The sequence below is a fragment of the Diabrotica virgifera genome, chromosome 3 (genome assembly GCF_917563875.1).
Source record: "Diabrotica virgifera virgifera chromosome 3, PGI_DIABVI_V3a".
NCBI classification, from domain to species: Eukaryota; Metazoa; Arthropoda; class Insecta; order Coleoptera; family Chrysomelidae; genus Diabrotica; species Diabrotica virgifera.
In genome coordinates, this window is record NC_065445.1 from 148153910 (window position 1) to 148172351 (window position 18442).

General features: G+C 33.1%; 1 protein-coding gene across 3 annotated transcripts in view; it reads right to left on the reverse strand.

Annotated features, from left to right (window-relative positions):
• Positions 1-18442, reverse strand: part of LOC114343993 (alpha-tocopherol transfer protein-like) — a 391725-nt gene that overhangs the window by 115257 nt on the left and 258026 nt on the right. For all 3 annotated transcript variants that reach the window (XR_007696809.1, XR_007696808.1, XM_050645579.1), the window contains exon 5: positions 14478-14604. Coding sequence is in view for 1 of the 3 variants with exons in the window: in XM_050645579.1 (XP_050501536.1) it covers positions 14478-14604 (127 nt within the window). In the remaining 2 variants the exon portion in view is untranslated. The remainder of the gene's footprint in view (positions 1-14477; positions 14605-18442) is intronic.

Consider the following 18442-nt stretch of genomic DNA (forward strand, 5'->3'; position numbering starts at 1 on the left):
GGCATATATATCATACCAATGACGTCATTCATCTGGCCATGATGACGTAATGGATGATTTTTTAAATGGGGTCGTGTTGTAGCTCATTCTAAAGGTTATTCAATACTATATTCACCAATATAAACATTCAGATAAGGTAATTATTTATACAGGGTGCCCAAAAATTTTTTTTAATTAAATTAATTGAGACAAAAGGAAGAATGTATATAGTAGTTCCATTTTAACTTTGCCCATGGGGCACGATTCGTTTTCAAACAAATTAAATCAAAACATAAAGTGAAACGTACACCGATGTGTGTAGTATATAGTATACAGTATGCAAAATCTATATACACATCGACGTCCGTTTCACTTTATGTTTTGACTTAATTTGTTTGAAAATGAATCGTGACGCATGGGAAAAGTTAGAGTGGACGAACAATATATAATTTATTTAATTCGAAATACATTTTACTGTTGTCTGAAAACAGAAAAAATGTTGATATGATAAATAAATATTGTTTTTCGCTTAAATTCAATATTAAAACTGCCACCCACCTGCCTCTTAGCAGTTTGAACATTTAATTTAAGCGAAAAGCAATGTTTATTTGTTAGGTCAACATTTTTTTCTGTTTTCTGGCAGAAGTAAAATGTATTTTGCATTTAATAAATTACATACATTCTTCTATTTGTCTCAATTAATTTAATTCAAAGAAATGTTTTTGGTACCCTGTATAAATATTTATGTTATTGTTTATATTAGTGAAAAGAGAATTGAATAACCTTTCGAATGTGCTATCACACGACTCCTATTCTCATTTAAAGAAATAATCGATTACGTCATCACGTCCAGATGGATAATTTCACTAGTATGATGTATGTGCCAAAAAATTATAATTTAAAAATAAAAATCGGCTTGTTTTGGGATTTACCTTCAGTGTCGCCCATTGTCGAGAAAATGAATTTATTATAACTCAAACGTCCTCACTGTATAAATCGCATCTAATAACATGGCTACTCTAAACCACAAGAAAAAAGACTTACTGGAAAATCTATATAATAAATCTACCAATTTTAACAACAAACCAGACACTTTTTGACTGTTAACAATTTGACATCTACTAAATTTTGTTAATTTCTTATAGACTACTTTAGACTCATCTATTAAACTAAGCAGAAAATGAGGATTGATTGATGAAAAACATGGCTAATTGTTAACTTACCTAATTTTTTATTATCCAACATAAGCAAATGAATCAAAAAAGAAAATATTGAGTTTTAATTTCAATATTTTATATGTGCTAGAATATTCCACAGGGTGTTCCGAACTTTAAGAAAAAGACACAGTAAGATTGTTATATCCGGTATAAAATGTCATTTACCTGTCTAGCAAAAATATTATTACACGGATTTTCTTAAATAATAAGGCTATAGCCTACCAAAAAAATCCAAAAAGTTCCGTTAATTTTGCCGCTGTGTGTACGTACTTATACAAATTTTTCGTGCAGTTCATATTTTCCTGGTTAAGTGGAAAAATAGTGACAAATGATAATTAATATTAATTTATCTCGTTTAATATTTACTTGACGAGATGAAGGTAAGCAAAATTGAGAGAACTATATTTTATACAATTTTGATCTCGTTCATTCTTTCAATATTTAAGGTCGTACGTATACGGTAAATGATTCAATAAAATTGTGTTTTAACTAGGAAAGTTTTGGGGTAGTTCTGATTTCTTTCATTATATATGTATTTTGGGCTGCTGAATCCGAATATGAGGTTTGCGGACAAAATTTCGTGACGGAACATAGAAAAAATCGCGAAAAATGCGAAAAATTTCTGCTTTTCCCGCTTTTTTGCTAAAATCTTGAAAACCATTAACTTTTAGTAAATTATCTGTTAACAAAAATTAAAGTATTTAAAATTATCTACAAATATCACCATTTACTTTTTTTTCAGACGAACCTTTCGGTCTAAAGTGCAAATTGAAAATTTACAAAACTCTGCAAAACCCACTTTGTAAAGGGTGTTTTTTTTAGAGGTATAGAACTTTAAAGTAGAATAAAACAAAGATTATTTTTTATATTAACATGAAATTGACTTTATTTGAAAGATAATTTTTTGACATTATATTTTAAATATGACTTCTGGCATATGACCACCACGGCTGGCTCTGACGTAGTCTAATCTGGAGGTCCAATTTTCGACGACTTTTTCCAACATTTGTGGCCGTATATCGGCAATAACGCGGCGAATGTTGTCCTCCAATTCGTCAATCGTTTCAGGCTTATTGGCATAGACTAGCGACTTCACATAACCCCACAGAAAATAGTCTAACGGTGTTAAATCGCACGACCTTGGAGGCCAATTCACGGGTCCTAAACGCGAAATTATGCGGTCACCAAACGTTTCCCTCAATAAATCCGTTGTGGCACGAGCTGTGTGACATGTTGCGCCATCTTGCTGAAACCACAGCTCCTGCACATTATGGTTGTTCAATTCAGGAATAAAAAAGTCAGTAATCATGGCTCTATAGCGGTCACCATTGACTGTAACGTTCTGGCCAGCATTGTTTTTGAAGAAGTACGGACCAATGATTCCACCAGCCCATAAAGCACACCAAACAGTCAATTTTTCTGGATGTAGTGGTTTCTCAACATACACTTGAGGATTATCTTCACTCCAAATACGGCAGTTTTGTTTGTTGACGTAGCCATTTAACCAAAAGTGAGCTTCGTCGCTAAACAAAATTCGCTTATGAAAGTCGGGATCAACGGCAATTTCGTTTTGGGCCCATTCACCGAATGTACGCCTTGCTAGATGATCGTGTGGCTTCAATTCCTGCACGAGTTGAATTTTGTAAGCACGCAAACCAAGATCTTTTCGCAAAATCTTGCATAAAGTGGATGGACACATATCCAACTGCTATGCACGATGGCGTATAGACTGATTCGGGTCTTCCTCTATACTACGCTCAACAGCAGCAACAACATCTTCTGTACGCACTGTACGACGTCTCTGTGAATGCGTATTATCCTTTAGAGTGAACGTGGTGCGAAAACGTTCCACAGTTGATCGAATTAATTGCTCTGATGGGCGATTATGTATACCATAAAATAGACGTAGTGCGCGATACGTATTTCGAATAGAACTATGATTTTCAAAATAAATTTGCACAATTTGAAAGCGTTGCTCAGGCGTCAGTTTATTCATATTGAAATGTCAAACCAAACTAAATAATAATCACTTGACAGCTGTCAAAATGGCCGCCAGTTAAAAATGTGTTGCCAACTTCTATTTCTATACCTCTAAAAAAAACACCCTTTACATTCCAAAACTTTATTTTTTATTAGAATGCTGTCATTTGATAAATTTCTCCTAATGTCTAATAGTGGAATTATTTTATTACTTCTTCTTATTCATGTACAATGTTCTTTCAGAACGTTGGTTACCATCATATCTATCTTAATTTTATTCACTGCCACCCTTAATAGCATGCTTGTATCAACACAATACCAATCTCGCAAGTTCTTCAACCATGAGGTTCTTCTTCATCCTGGACTGCGTTTGCCTGCTATTTTTCCTTGCATGATATTTTGTAGCAGCCTATATTTGGAACCTCTCATTCTTCTTCTTAACGTGCCCTATAAAGACCCCTTGACGTTGGCGATTAACATGGCGAAACTGTCTCTGTCTCGAGCTATTCTAAATAGGTGTTCTGCTTTCTTTATTCCTGTCCACTCCCGGATATTCTTCAACCAAGAGGCCTGCTTTCTACCAATTCCTCTGCGTCCTTCGATTTTACCCATCATAATAAGTTGAAGAATATTATACCGGTCTCCCCTTAGTACGTGTCCAAAATAGCCATCTAAGGACTGCCACATTTGTCAGCATAGCCGTCCATGGTATTTTCAGAATACGTCTGTGCAGCCACATTTCAAAGGCCTCCAAACGGTTAATGGTGGATATTTTTAATGTCCATGCTTCGACACCATACAAGAGGACTGACCAAATGTAGCATTTAATCATGCGCTTTCGAAGTTGAAGTTGCAAGGTATCATTACAGAAGAATGACCTCATTTTTAAAAATGTCGTGCGGGCTATCTTGATTCTACATTTTATCTCTTTATCTGGATCTAGTTGTTCAGTAATATGGCAACCAAGATATTTAAAACTGGATACTCTTGAATTATATGACCATCAACATATAACCGTGAATCTTGATGGGCCAAACGGATAAATACCATGTATTTTGTTTTTGAACAGTTTATATTTAGGCCAAACTCTCTTCCCACTCTATCAATGCCATTTAAAAGGTGTTGTAATTCATTCATATCATCACTTAAAATAACTGTATCGTCTGCATATCTGATTGTATTTATCAGAATTCCATTAACCTTCACACCCCATTCCAAATTATGCAGCGCTTCTTTAAATATTTTATCTGAATACAAATTGAGCAACAGTGGGGACAGTGTACAACCCTGTCTGACACCTCTTTGTATTTTGCATATTTCTGTTGATTTTCTATTTATGCAAGCTGTCGCTGTTTGACGCCAGTATAATGTTTCTATAATTCGTACATCTTGACTATCAACTCCTTTATCCTTTAATATTTTAATTAATTTGTGATGTTGTACTCTTACAACATGTGCCTTCTCATAGTCAATAAATACAGCAAAGACGTCTTTCCTTTGATCTCGGCATTTCTGCAATAACACATTTAGTGCAAAGAGGGCGTCCCGGGTTCCTAGTCCATTTCTGAAGCCAAATTGTGTTTCATCCTGGTCTTCTTCACATTTATCTCTGATTCTACTGTGGATGATACGTAGAAAGATTTTCAAGGTGTGGCTCATAAGGCTTATCATTCTGTAGTCGCTGCAGTTTTTCGGACGTTGTTTTTTTGGTAGGGTTATGAATTCGGACTTTAACCAATCTTCAGGGATATCACCAGTCGAATAAACATCATTGAAAAGTTTGACTAGTATTCCAATGTTTTCCTCATTTATGAGCTTTAACATTTCTGTAGGTATGTTGTCGGGACCAACGGCTTTCTTGTTTTTTGCCAATTTTATAGCATGTTGTATTTCTGATTTTAGTATTCTGGTCCTTCACCTTCATCTAAAGTGTCCAGTTCTTCGGGTCTATCATCATTATACAGTTCATTTATATAATTATACCAGGTAGTTCGAATTTCGTGTTCGTCTATTATCATTTTTCCCGACGAATCGGTTATAGTATGTGGGGTTTTCTTATAATAAAGACCAGCTACTTCTCTAACTTTTTTAAACATATTAAACGTATCATGTTTTTCATTCAACTTTTCTAATTCCTTGCATTTATCCTGCATCCATTTTTCTTTAGCTACCTTTATTCTTTGTTTAATTAGTTTCTGTTTTTCTTTGTATTCTGTTTTGTTATCTTTCAGTTTTCTTCTCTGTTCCATATTTCTGTATTGTTTTCATTTGTTGAATTCTTTAGCTGATTATTCAGGTCATTTTCTATTAGCGTTTTGTTGGATGCTGAAATATGTAATTTTGGTGTTTTGGGGCTTTCTTCGACTTTTTGGAGCTTCACTTGGATGTCAGCTATTAGAGGGTTATGGTCTGAACCGATATCTGCACCAGGATATGTCGTTGATCTCTTGACACCATTCTTAAATCTCTTGTTTACTAGAATATAACCTATCTGATTTCTAATTATATGAAGTGAGTTATCTCCTGGTCCCTTCCATGTATATAATCTTCTTTTGTGTAATTTGAACCATGTATTGGCGATTATCATGTCATGTTCTTGACAGAACTGGTATAATCTATCGCCTCTTTCATTGCTCTCCCCTAGTCCATATTCACCTATCAGGTCAGATCTTCGTCCTTGACCAATTTTCGCGTTAAAATCTCCAATAATATATCGTCGCTTTAGTACTATAACTTGATAACTCCAAAATTGACGTTTTTGAGATAACTAGTTCACAAGATGTATTTTATTTGCCTCCATATTGTGTAAAAACTTGATAGCTCACTTCAAACGGGTTAAGTGTTTATTTATGATTGACGAAAGTTGATAAAACTCAAATGCCACTAATATTCAGTGCTAAAACTTGACAAGATAAGTTATCAAGCTATTATTTAATCGAAATAATCGTGAATACGACATACACTGAATGCTATAACTAGATAACTCGAGTTATCTAGTTTTAGCATGTGTTTCTCTAAAACCATTGAACTTACCACATAATTGCTATCTGTTTATTCGGTTCATTTTAATGCAAGAATTCGAGAATTGTTAGCAGATCTGGCAACCCCCATCGCAGAGGGCTAATTTTCAACAAAATAATGTTTAAAATATTAGTTGTGTTAAAAAGTTCACTTATATGCGACTTCGCACAACATGCGACATTACCAAATGTTAACATTATGGTAGTGCTAAAAGTTGATAACTTTAATTTTTCATATTTTTTTCCATATTGGAAAACAAATTTACACCATATTCCTAAATAGATCAGTTGCCAAAAAGTTAAGGAACGGTATTTTAGAGCCGCAGAGTGAATTCCTTATTTACCAACATCATGGGAGCAGCACTAATATCTTTAAAATCTTTAAACTCGTTTATCTCAAAACTACTAATTTCGAGTTATCAAGTTATAGTATAAGGCGACGATATGTGATTTCGTTCCATTTTAGATTGTTAATTGTCTGTTTTAATTGACTATAGAATGATTCAACATCATTGTCATATTTCTTTTCTGAAGTAGGGGCATATATCTGGATAACATTGACATTAAATGGTTTACTATTTAATCGGAGTATCGCTAGTCTGTCGTTTACAGGTACAAATTTTTTTACATATTTCTTGAATTTAGATGTTATAAATATGCCAACTCCATTCCTATGATGTACGTCATCTTCTACACTTCCAGAATAGTATAGTGTGCCTTCATTTTGTTCACATGTTCCCGCTCCAGGCCAGCGGAGCTCACTGATGCCCATTATACCAATTTTTAAGCGTTTAACCTCTTGAACTAAGTTACTGAGCTTGCCTGCTGCATAGAGGCTTTTAACATTCCATGTGCCTAATCTGATTGTACTGCTAGACATTTTTAAAGTTGTCGTACTTTTTAAATTGTAGGGGTTTCGTGTGGTGACGACCGGGAAGGCCCTACAGTCTGGTGCGCACCCTTCCCTGCCGGATCTTGGTTTCCGAGATCCATGATCAGTAATACTCTGATTATGTTTGGATTGCGCCATGTTAACTTTACTCGGGAGAAATAATTGGAGTGGTTTCCCGTTGCCTTCTCCAATGATTTTTCTGGCGCATTAGGTTTACTCCTGTGGGTTGGATAATCGGAAAGGATTTTTGGATATTTGGTACGAAACTTGGATCTGGACATGACCTCCCCTATTTGGGTTTGGGGGGATAGCCATGGCTTGCGTGAGCAGGGTGGCGTCCCTGAAATAGATCTGACTTACACCGGGATCGTATAAGTGTATATATCCGCTACTACTAAAAACCTCTCATTACATGTGCGAAATACTCCAGCTTTTTTGTGATACTGATATATTATTATATGTTAATGAAGAAACTTCATGATGCACAAATTGATTCAAAGCAAGCTCTGGAGGATGCGGATATCATAATTATCACAACACCTCTTGAGATGGCACCGTTAAATGAACATGTGACAGTGGAGAAGGAAGATAATCTGAAACCAGGAAAAGGAAAGGTTTCGCAAAGCTTCTACAACCCTCATCTGGTGGCTGAAAAAACCCTAATATACCATATCTTATCCCTGCATGCGATGGGTGGTTGTGATACTACTTCTGCATTGTTTAATCACGGGAAACTAAAATTCCTTAAAAGTGCTGCAGAAGAACGCAGACTTGCAACCAATCATTGAGGCTTTTAAAGACCCTAATGCACATCAAGATGAGCTTTCCACAGCAGGAAACATGTTTCTCATGGCTCAATATGGAAGAAAAAAACACACCAGTCTGAACGATTTGAGATACAGACAATACGTATCTTCATCATACAAAAATAAGACCAACATTGCCTTATTACCCCCTACCGAAACTACTGCACGAGAGCATTCACTTGAGTTTAGAATTTAAAGTTTAGAGTTTACTATCAAGTGCAAGTGCAGCAAAGGTTATCCTTATATAAAGCCACACCTGAGAAGCAACAAAAAGATAAAAGTGAGTGGGGTTGGAAAAAAACTACTAGTGGTCTCGTGCCAATGCCAACCTGTAAATGTAAAAAGGGCTGCCAATGCAATTGTGGATGCAGGAAGGCGGGCTTCCATTTTTCCCCAATTTGCAAATCATGCGAAGGACTATGTGATAATGTTGAGCCCCCGGATAATAGCTATGGTATAGACGTAGAAGAAACTGAAGAAAGAGACAGAGGTATGTAGAATCTCACAAGTTATTTCGTAATCATTCATCTCTCCTTGATATATATGATCACAAGTCAGTATCTCCCGACTTCTTTTAATTTCGACGAAAAAGACTCCTGATGCTGACGATAAAGCAATCAGACCCTGAGCCAGGACCTGATGACATCAAAGAACCTCAGAATAGTGCGGAAGATATGTTTAATCTCACAATCTATTTTGCAATCCTCACCTCTCCTTCAGAACTGACACCATCTCTTTTATTTTCCAGAACAAGCAGAATATTATCGAGACCCATCGAAACCGCAAAACCAGAGCCAGGACCTTCTAAACGACAACGGATCATATAATTTTATATTAAACAACATTTTGTATTTTAATTTGTTTTGTATTTTTAGTTGTAATACTAATAATAATGATATTTTAAGTTTCATTTTGTTTGATTCTTACATTTTGTGATATTAAATTTGTATAATTTTGACCTATTTTTTCTTTTTAATCATTTCCAATGAAGTTTGACTACTTTGTGTTTTAATTAATTGTTCAGAAAACTAGGAGAAATTGAAATATCTGATTCTAAATATGATTCTAATAAAAAATAAAGTTTGGGAATGTTAAAAATGGGATTTTGCAGAGCCCGTTAAAAATTGGCCCATTTTTAACTTGCCCTTTAGACCGAACGTTTCTTCTGAAAAAAAAAGTAAATAGTGATGTTTGTAGAGAATTTTAAGTACTTTAATTTATGTTAACAGACCATTTACTAAAAGCTAATAGTTTTCGAGATTTAAGCAAAAAAACGGGAAAAAGCAGAAATTTTTCGCTTTTTTCGTGATTTTTTCAATGTTCCGTCACGAAATTTTGTCCGCAAACCTCATATTCGGATTCAGCAACCCAAAATACATACATAATGAAAGAAATCAGAACTTTCCAAAAATTTCCCACTAGGGGGTTCGTAGAATGCAAATTAACTGAATTAAAAGGCACGAGCGAGTGAAAGGGTTTTAATCGCTTGTTTGTCATAGATGTGGAACTTAAAATTGATTGTAGCACAAAAGAATCAAAGAAATCAAAATTCTTTCAACTATAATTATCTGCATTTCTTCTTCATTTTCTTATTTCTGAATTTCTATTTATGTACATTCATGTCGCAAAGTTAATAATAAATGAGATAATTTAGCACGAAAAAATTTGCAAAAAATTTTTAGAAAATCGCAATTATAACAATTGACTTCCTTGCCATTTCGACGAAAAGTTGAAAATTGCCGAGCTTTTCAACAAAAGAAATTCCAATAAAACCAATCCCCCCCAAGCTCTTAAGCCAGATTTTTGTTACAACGGGGACGTGGACGGGACGGAGCACGTTGAAGAATCGTCTGATATTAATAGACCGGACTAGTTAGACTCAAAAATAGGAGTGAGGCTACAATAATTACCATCAAGCTGAAAATTGGCAGCATTGTTCAAAATACCATCATAAATTAAATCTAAAAAGTCCTCATAAATCCGACCCCTGCTAAAAAATTTACGCGGGGTCAAAGGTCACCAAATATGGTTTTTAGCGATTTTCAGCGAAACGGTAAGTTTTACCGTAAAATTAGTTCTAACAAAAAATGTAGATTAGATAATTATCTATAAAAAAAACTTAATAGTTTTTTTCCTAAGAGGCACTGTTTTTGAGATACAACGATTCAAAAAGTTGAAAGACTTCTAATCGTCATAATATATGTCTTAGTACACCAGGTGTATACATCACTGAAGCTGTAATACAAGTAAACATAATATTCTACGGTCAACTTAACTTATAATACACATAATAATATAAGATTATAAATATGATAATGTTTTTACTATACAGCTTGCGGTCTACCGAGGGATGCAATGTGTAAGCTGTATTATATTACAGTGCCAACAAAAAAATCTTTACAAAGTGAATGTAAGGCGAAAATAATAAGAATTATTTGAATTTTACGGCTTAATCCCAACAAAAATACATAACAAAATACAACAAATGACAAAGTATTAACTTATAATAATTATTTTTATTTATGCGCCTTAGTTCAATTTGCAAAGATGGGTTTTGTCGGAATAAACACGTTCGCCAGCTAATCTAATCACCCTACCTATTCTCTTCTCAGAAGGGTTTGAACATAATAATGAAAGACAACTTTCTAGGCAAAATGTTTATTGCTAAGTACCTACTAATAAATACTTTTGTGTTATCTTTGCTTTGTGTTATCTAAGGATACCACGTTGTATATGAGTAATTAAATGTAATTAAATGAAAAATAAGTAAATGAGTAGATAAAGTTATGTAAAAGTTTTCCCAGTACAAAAAACAAGTTCAAGTTACATTCTGATGTTTCGTTCTTACAGAAAAAAACAATATTTTTATGGGGAATATTTTTGAATATTACATTGTTCATACTAAAATAAATAACTAGTATGTACTTATTTTTTCAGATGGAATCGTGATCTAAGAGGATCCTTGAACTTGCAATGGCAACCGAGAAATCGAACATTCTAAACTAAAACAGTAAGTTTTAGTTATCTACGAAGTATTTAGGCACCCATTAGACGATAGGTTTTGTTGTCATTCATCGCCGATTCTGGCTACGATTGACCGATAACTTGTGTAAAATTTAAATATCTGTGTTAGGTAAGGTATGCCTAACAGGTTTACGTATATGGCTGTTATTACTATTATTTTCTTGTTTTATTCTTATCTTCTATTATATAATATTATTAAATTTGACGTACCGTTTTTTAGATAATGGCACAACATAAAACATACCGAATGGAACTTCAAACATAGAGGACTCATTGTTAACAGAAGGAAAAGTTGACTTAACATTTCCGAATCGTAATCGTTGTGATTCGACTAGCTGTAGTTCGTCTAGTGACTCGTCAACCAGCTCATCAAGCTCTTTCAGTGAAGGTAATTTTATGTATTCAATTAATGTTCATTTCAATGTAATCAAAAGCATTTCATTTTTTTAACTAATTTCAGTAATATTCTATTTAATGTAATATCAAAAGCATTTCATTTTTTTTTACCTAATTCTGGTAATATTCTAACCATAATTTTCTTTACAGATAGCGACGACTCCGTAAAAGACCCAGAATATGAAGATGCAGAACTAAGACATCGTAATCGAAGAAACGCTTCATGTTCTGACGAATAAGATTTACCTATTAGCACAAGAAATCAAGACAATTTTTTATGTGAAATTGTGAATCAGCTACCTAGGGAAGATCATGAAATGATACTTAATAACCTTATACCAATACAAAGTAAACCGTCTGATAAGGAAAATATAAGCGCCCCTCAATAGAAGTTAACAAATCCAGATTTTAGTCAAAATAAAATAGGAAAGAAAAGAAGAAGACAAGAAGATAATTGGCAACAAATGTGGTAAAGAAACTGAGAAATTGTGGAAAATCTTATCAAACACTAAAGGCAAAGAAATCCAATCCAGAATGTACATTGAAACCACCTTGCAGAAAAAGTTGTGCTTTCAAATGTCGGTCAAATATCACAGAGGAGCGACGTTTGCAATTATTTAAAGAATACTGGGATTTAGGAAACATCGAAAACAGTGGTCATTTATCGCAAAGAGTGTTGCAGTAGTCGTCCCAAAATATCGTTACGTTAAAATGGATGCCGATGGGAACGTTGCACCTTCTCGTGACAATAATAACGCTTTCTTTTTAATTGTTGCTGGTGTAAAGACTAAAGTGTGTAAACTATTTTTTAAAAATACTTTAGCAATTAATAACCGGCCTATTGAGACGGCCTCAAAGAAGAAAAATAGAGCCAGCAGCATTTCAGCAATGAAAAATAATTGCGGATGTCATGAAGTTCTCTCATATATAGAGAAAGAAAATGATAAAAAAGACAATACAATTCTGGTCGCAGTGTATGACTTGAAAGCAGTGTTCCAATGCCCCAAAAGGGAGATCTCAGTCTGCTACTATAAATCGACATTGAATATTTTTAATTTAACCATATACAACATTCAGAATAACTGTGTTGAAAGCTATGTTTGGGATGAGTCAAACGCCCATAGAGTTGTGAATGAAATCGGTACATGTGTTTACAAATACCTTAAGAAAGTTTCAGAAACAGTCAACAATTTGGACGTTGTGTTCTATTCTGATAATTGTGCAGGCCAGCAAAAAAATAAATTTATGACCTGTATGTATCTATACACAGTAAAAACAATTGAAAATCTTAACTCAGTAACGCATAAATATTTGATAAAAGGGCACACCCAAAACGAGAGAGATCCTGCTCATTCTCAAATTGAGAGAGAAATTAAACGCCAATTAAGATGCAGCCCTATGTAACGGCTCCAATTAACTTTTCTTTACTGAAAGATGAACATAATGAGACAGTAAAACTAGCAGGTTTAAAGGTGAATCAACTTAAAAAAAGCGAACCGATGCTATATTTTTTAAAAATTCATACGCTGACAAACAATTTAAGGAAGCAATAGTTATTAATAAAAAGAAAAAGAGCAAGAATTTGGAATTGAGAGATGCATACAGCGCAAAACCAGGTATGCCCGATAATAAAAAAGCGGATCTCCTGGATTTGGTTAATAAAATCCTAATTCCAATATATCACAGGCCATTTTATGAATCGTTGTAGTTTTAGAAGTCACGTATTTTTGCTTGTTTTGACAAAGACAACATTTTAAGTGTTACATTCTCGTAAATTAATGAAATTAGTTCGTTTAGAATTTAAGCTTTTACGCATTATTACATAACTTTAAGAAATAGTTTTAATTTAAGAATTATTCCAGTTTAATTTCGCCTTGTAATTCTAATATTGTTTGTTATAGTTACACTTTTTCAATAAAGAACATATTCTCAAATTTAAAATCTTTTACTTCGACAACGTTTGTTTATTGTATAACCCAGTAACATAACAAAAATAATATCATCAACAACGTGACAAGTCAGTTTGTAACATTCATCTTATTACATTTTTGCAGGAAAAGTGTGACATATTATCACATTTTTTATTAATATGCAAATTTTTCACTAAATTTATTACATCATCAGGCCTATCGAACATTTTCAGAGACGTAAGTAGTTAACATTTATAGTTAATATTAGATGGACTATAAAAATGCATTGCTTTGGAGACAATAATTTTTTGTAAGTTAAAAAGGAGGCTCCTGTAAAATTGTACTTTTTAACTTAACACCTTATTGAAGCAAAGAGGCGATATGACTACGGGCCCTTCAAGGCTCATTCGCCGATTCACCAATTTTGCTCATTTATTTTACAGTATATTTTCCTATACCTATCTACTTACTATTTTCTATCCTACTTATCCTACACAATGTATAAGGATTTGACCATTTGCCAGTTTGGATACCACATGACGCGACTTTAAATTATATATTCACAATAAGTAGCTGCTCTACAATCAAATAATCAAGCCTGTTTGGAGTTAGTCATAAAACTACGGGGTTGTGTCAACGGAAGTAACAATTAAATAATTAATTGTTTCCAGAGCAAGTTGCCAAGGAATACCATTGATGCTCTTTGGTACATTAGAAACATTACCATCCACAAAAACCAGGAGGTGGATATTTTCAAAGAGACTATCTTAAAATGCGTTCGAAATTACAAAGATAGGCGACAGTGTCTCTTGAATATCGGAGCTCAGTCTGACAACACAAACCAGACCAGAACTCAAGAGAATTAAATAAAATGATATAGGTTGGTACAGCAAAGTGATATCAAAAAAGCAGAGTATAGTGACAGATAATGACTAAAAGAAATAATTCTGGGTAAGAATTTAGCTTAGAAAAGTCATTCACTGATCTCTCAGAGAGAAGAGTGTAATGCTACTACAAGAAGGGAATAATAATAAAAAAATACAGTTCACATCGTAATACTCCACTATCTCCTCCAACAGTAACGAGATCGTAAAGAGATTCCGTTCATGTTGGATTGTGGACGTTAATTAGCTAGAGGATTAAAAATCTGAAGAAACTCGCCTAGAGAGAAGAAGAGAAAGGGAGAGAAAATATAATTCATTTGAACGAATGCAATTCTTAAATTAATAAATAGTCATAAAGTAGAGATTTACCTTTGTGGAATTTGACTAAGCTCAGAAGTTCTGATTTGACCAAAGGTATTACAATTCGCATAATATGATGTACCCAGGAAGCAGTGTTCAGTACATGTACTCCTTTTATTTTGACTGGATGTGCTTCCTAAAACAGAAAATAAATATATTACTTTCGATAATATACAGTTTTTTATTTTATATATTTTTAGTATGATACAGTTGATCCAAAAAACGGCGCAACCCAGACATCCAAAGTGAAAGTTATCCTTCAACACCAAATTGTTCTATATGGACCACATATTGTTCAGTAAACAGTCACACCATTTTGAGCGTGGGGTTTGGGGGGTACGTGGGGGAGAAGTCGATAAATTAGGAGTTTTTTAGGTTTTTCGTCAATATTTCTAAAACTAAGCGGTTTAGCGTAAATAATGTTCTATACAAAAATGTTCTACATTCAATTTTAAACAAAACAGATCCTATGCATAATCCTTCTAAATTGAGCGGTTCCAAAGTTACGGAGGTAGTATATAATAATTGATCCAAAAAAGGCCTAACCCCGTCATCCCAAATTAAAGTTTTCCTCCAACACCAAATTGTTCTGTATGGTCCACATATTGTTCAGTAATAAGTTACTTTATTTTGAGCGTCGGGTTTGGGGTGGAGGGGAGGGGGAAAGTCGGTAAATTAGTAGTTATTTAGATTTTTCGTCAATATTTTTAAACCTAAGGGGTATAGTGTGAAAAATATTCTATAAAAAATGTTCTACATTAAATTTGCAACGAAAAAGATCCTATGCATAATTGTTCTAAAATCAACGGTTTCGGAGTTACGGAGAGTGTAAAGTGGAGGTTTTCCATATTTTTTACACTGTTTGGACAAATTATAACATTATTACGGGAGAAACTAATTTTTTTAACAGGATTTTGTTTTCTAAATATAATTTGCTATTTCATTAGCCGGTGGTATGCTACTAATAAGCCCTTGAAGGAACGTCAACCTCACCAAGGGGCTTCTACAGGCCTAGGCCATATAAATCTCTGGTACGGATAAACTTAATCTGAATTTTCTATGGACAATATCGCATGAATATCTTTCTAATAGTAAAATATTCGTCTGCAATTTAATGTAGAACATTTTTGTATAGAATATTGTTCACGCTAAACCGCTTAGGTTTATAAATATTTACAAAAAAAGTAAAATCTAATAATTTGCCAACTTCTCCCCTCCACCTCACCCCCAAACCCGACGCTGAAAATGGTGTAACTTTTTACTGAACAATATGTGGACGATATAGAACAATTTGGTGTTGGAGTTGTATGGGTTTGGGTCTAGTTATACCATACTATTTTTAAATAGAGGGTGATTGATTAGTAGGGTAAAGCTCAGTAGCTCCGCTATAGTAATAGATAGCAATAAAAGTTAATAACAAAAATTTTAGCCACCTTCGAGCTTCACATTACAAAATTAGTTAGAATGTTACAGGGTGTTCGATTACACGGTGGCAAACCAAACTAATGTTTTTTTAAATGGAACACCCTATATTTTATATTTTATTGTATATTCGAAATTATGTTAACTTATCCATCACAAAAATATACAGGTTTGTTATGTTAAACAGGGTATATACAAAGTTATAACCAATTTTCTATGAAAATCGTAACAAGTTCAACTCCCTGTATAAATAAAAATAAGCAAAAAAACAATGCTTTATTAATGCCATATTTTTTAACGTATTGTCAAAATTTTCAAGAATGGTCGATATTGCTAATTCTCTTTATATCAAATACAGGGTGAGTCAAAACGCAAGTACATTATTTTCTCAGTAATTTTAAACGGAACACCCTGTATTTTATATCACTATTGAAAAGTACCATTACCGTACTTTAATTTTTAGATAACATTCCCTATGTCTAAATTTATTAATTTTCGAGATATTTTCATTTTTCAATGGACCAGTAGCGTGGCCACCCAAATCGCCAGAATTTAATAAACTGGACTGATTTTTTTGGGGTTACGTTAATAATGAAGTTTATAAAATACCTCCAACAACAAGGTATGAGATGAAAAATAGAATACAAAGTGTATTTCGATGTGTTAATTTACAAATGCTCTGTAGAGTAAGTAGCTCATTAAATGATCGTTTTTAGGCGTACATAAATGTGTTAGGAGATAATTTTGAACACCTTATGTAATTAAATATTAAAAATATTTTATTAAAAGTAGCTTCTAATTTTTTCAATTATGTTTTTTTGCAAAATGTATTACTGATAAATTATGTTTCGTTCTTTATTTGTTACATTGTTACATTTACATACAGAAGTAGTGTTTAATTGTCTTCACAAAATATTGTATTTTGTGTTTGTGTGTTTTTTTGTAAAATTTATTACTAATTTTCTTTGTTTATTTGTTGCATTTACATAAAAGATAGTTTTTAATTGTTTCAAAAATGTTGCATATAGTGGTTGTGTTTTTGTTTGTAAAATGTATTACTAATAACTTATTTTTATGTCTTTATTTGCTACAGTGTTACATTGATTACCGGATTGATAATCGGTAATCTTCAATTGTCAATTCAGTCATGGCTTACGTAAAATTTAGATAAATTTAAACACCTAAAATAATTTGCTCTGAAAAATGAAAATATCTCGAAAACTAATAAATTTGGGCATAGGGAATGTTATATAAAAATTAAAACACGTTAATGTTACTTTTCAATAATGATATAAAATACAGGGTGCTCCATTTAACATTACTGAGAAAATAATGCACTTGCGTTTTGACTCACCCTGTATTTGATATAAAAAAAATTAGCAATATCAATAATTCTTAAAAATTTTGACAATAAATAAAAAAATATGGCATTAATAAACGATTGCTGTTGTGCTTATTTTTATTTATACAGGGAGTTGAACTTGTTACGATTTTCATACAAAATTGGTTATAACTTTGTAAATACCCTATATAACATTACAAACCTTTATATTTTTGTGATGGAGAAGTTAACAGGATTTCGAATATAAAATAAAATATAGGGTGTTCCATTTAAAAAAACAAAAGTTAGGTCTGCCACTGTGTTATAGAACACCCTGTAACATTCTAACTAATTTTGTAATGTGAAGCTCAAAGGTGGCTAAAATTTTTGTTATTAACTTTTATTGCTATCTATTACTATAGCGGAGCTATTGAGCTTTACCCTACTAATCAATCACCCTGTATAGTCAATGTTACATAAAAATGCTGTCAACACTCAGTTATACATAGTTCCAAATATAAAGGCCGCGTCTCACCATCAAATAATTTGATCAAACAGTTTGAGCAAACTCCGGAAGTACGTCAAAGTGACGTCACAATTCCAGTTTTTTGAAATTCTAAAAAACTGTGCTCTCACTATCAGTCTAGTTTGATCAAATTTTTTGTACTGAGTTGTCTAACTTGTTTGTACTTTATTTAAAATTAAAATTTTTCATTATTATCCACAATGAACACTCAGGATGTGACGTCACTAACTGTCACTTTCAGTTTGCTCAAACCAGTTTGATCAAATTATTTGATGGTGGGACGCGGCCTTAATATTTACGGAATGGGACATTTCATCGCCAGTCCATTTCATCGCCGGCCGTTTCATCGCCAGTTAGTCAGTTCATTTTGTATTATGGGAGATGACACGACACGACGTTAAATTCAGTTCAAAACTTATGAAAAATAAAAGATAAAAAATATTATTATATTAATTTACTGTTCTATTTCTACTTCCCCTAAATTTGATACTAAATAGTATTAAATTTGTAGTGTTAAATTATATTTTATATTATAAAAGTTTAAAAGTCTATTAAAAGACATGGCAACGGGTATGGTCATATCTCGCATTTCCTGGAATTAATAATTAATACTAAAAATAAATAATAAATGTAACTGTCGAAAATTCGGAAATATATCAGATAGCGATTAACTGACTGGCGATGAATCGGCCGGCGATGAACTGG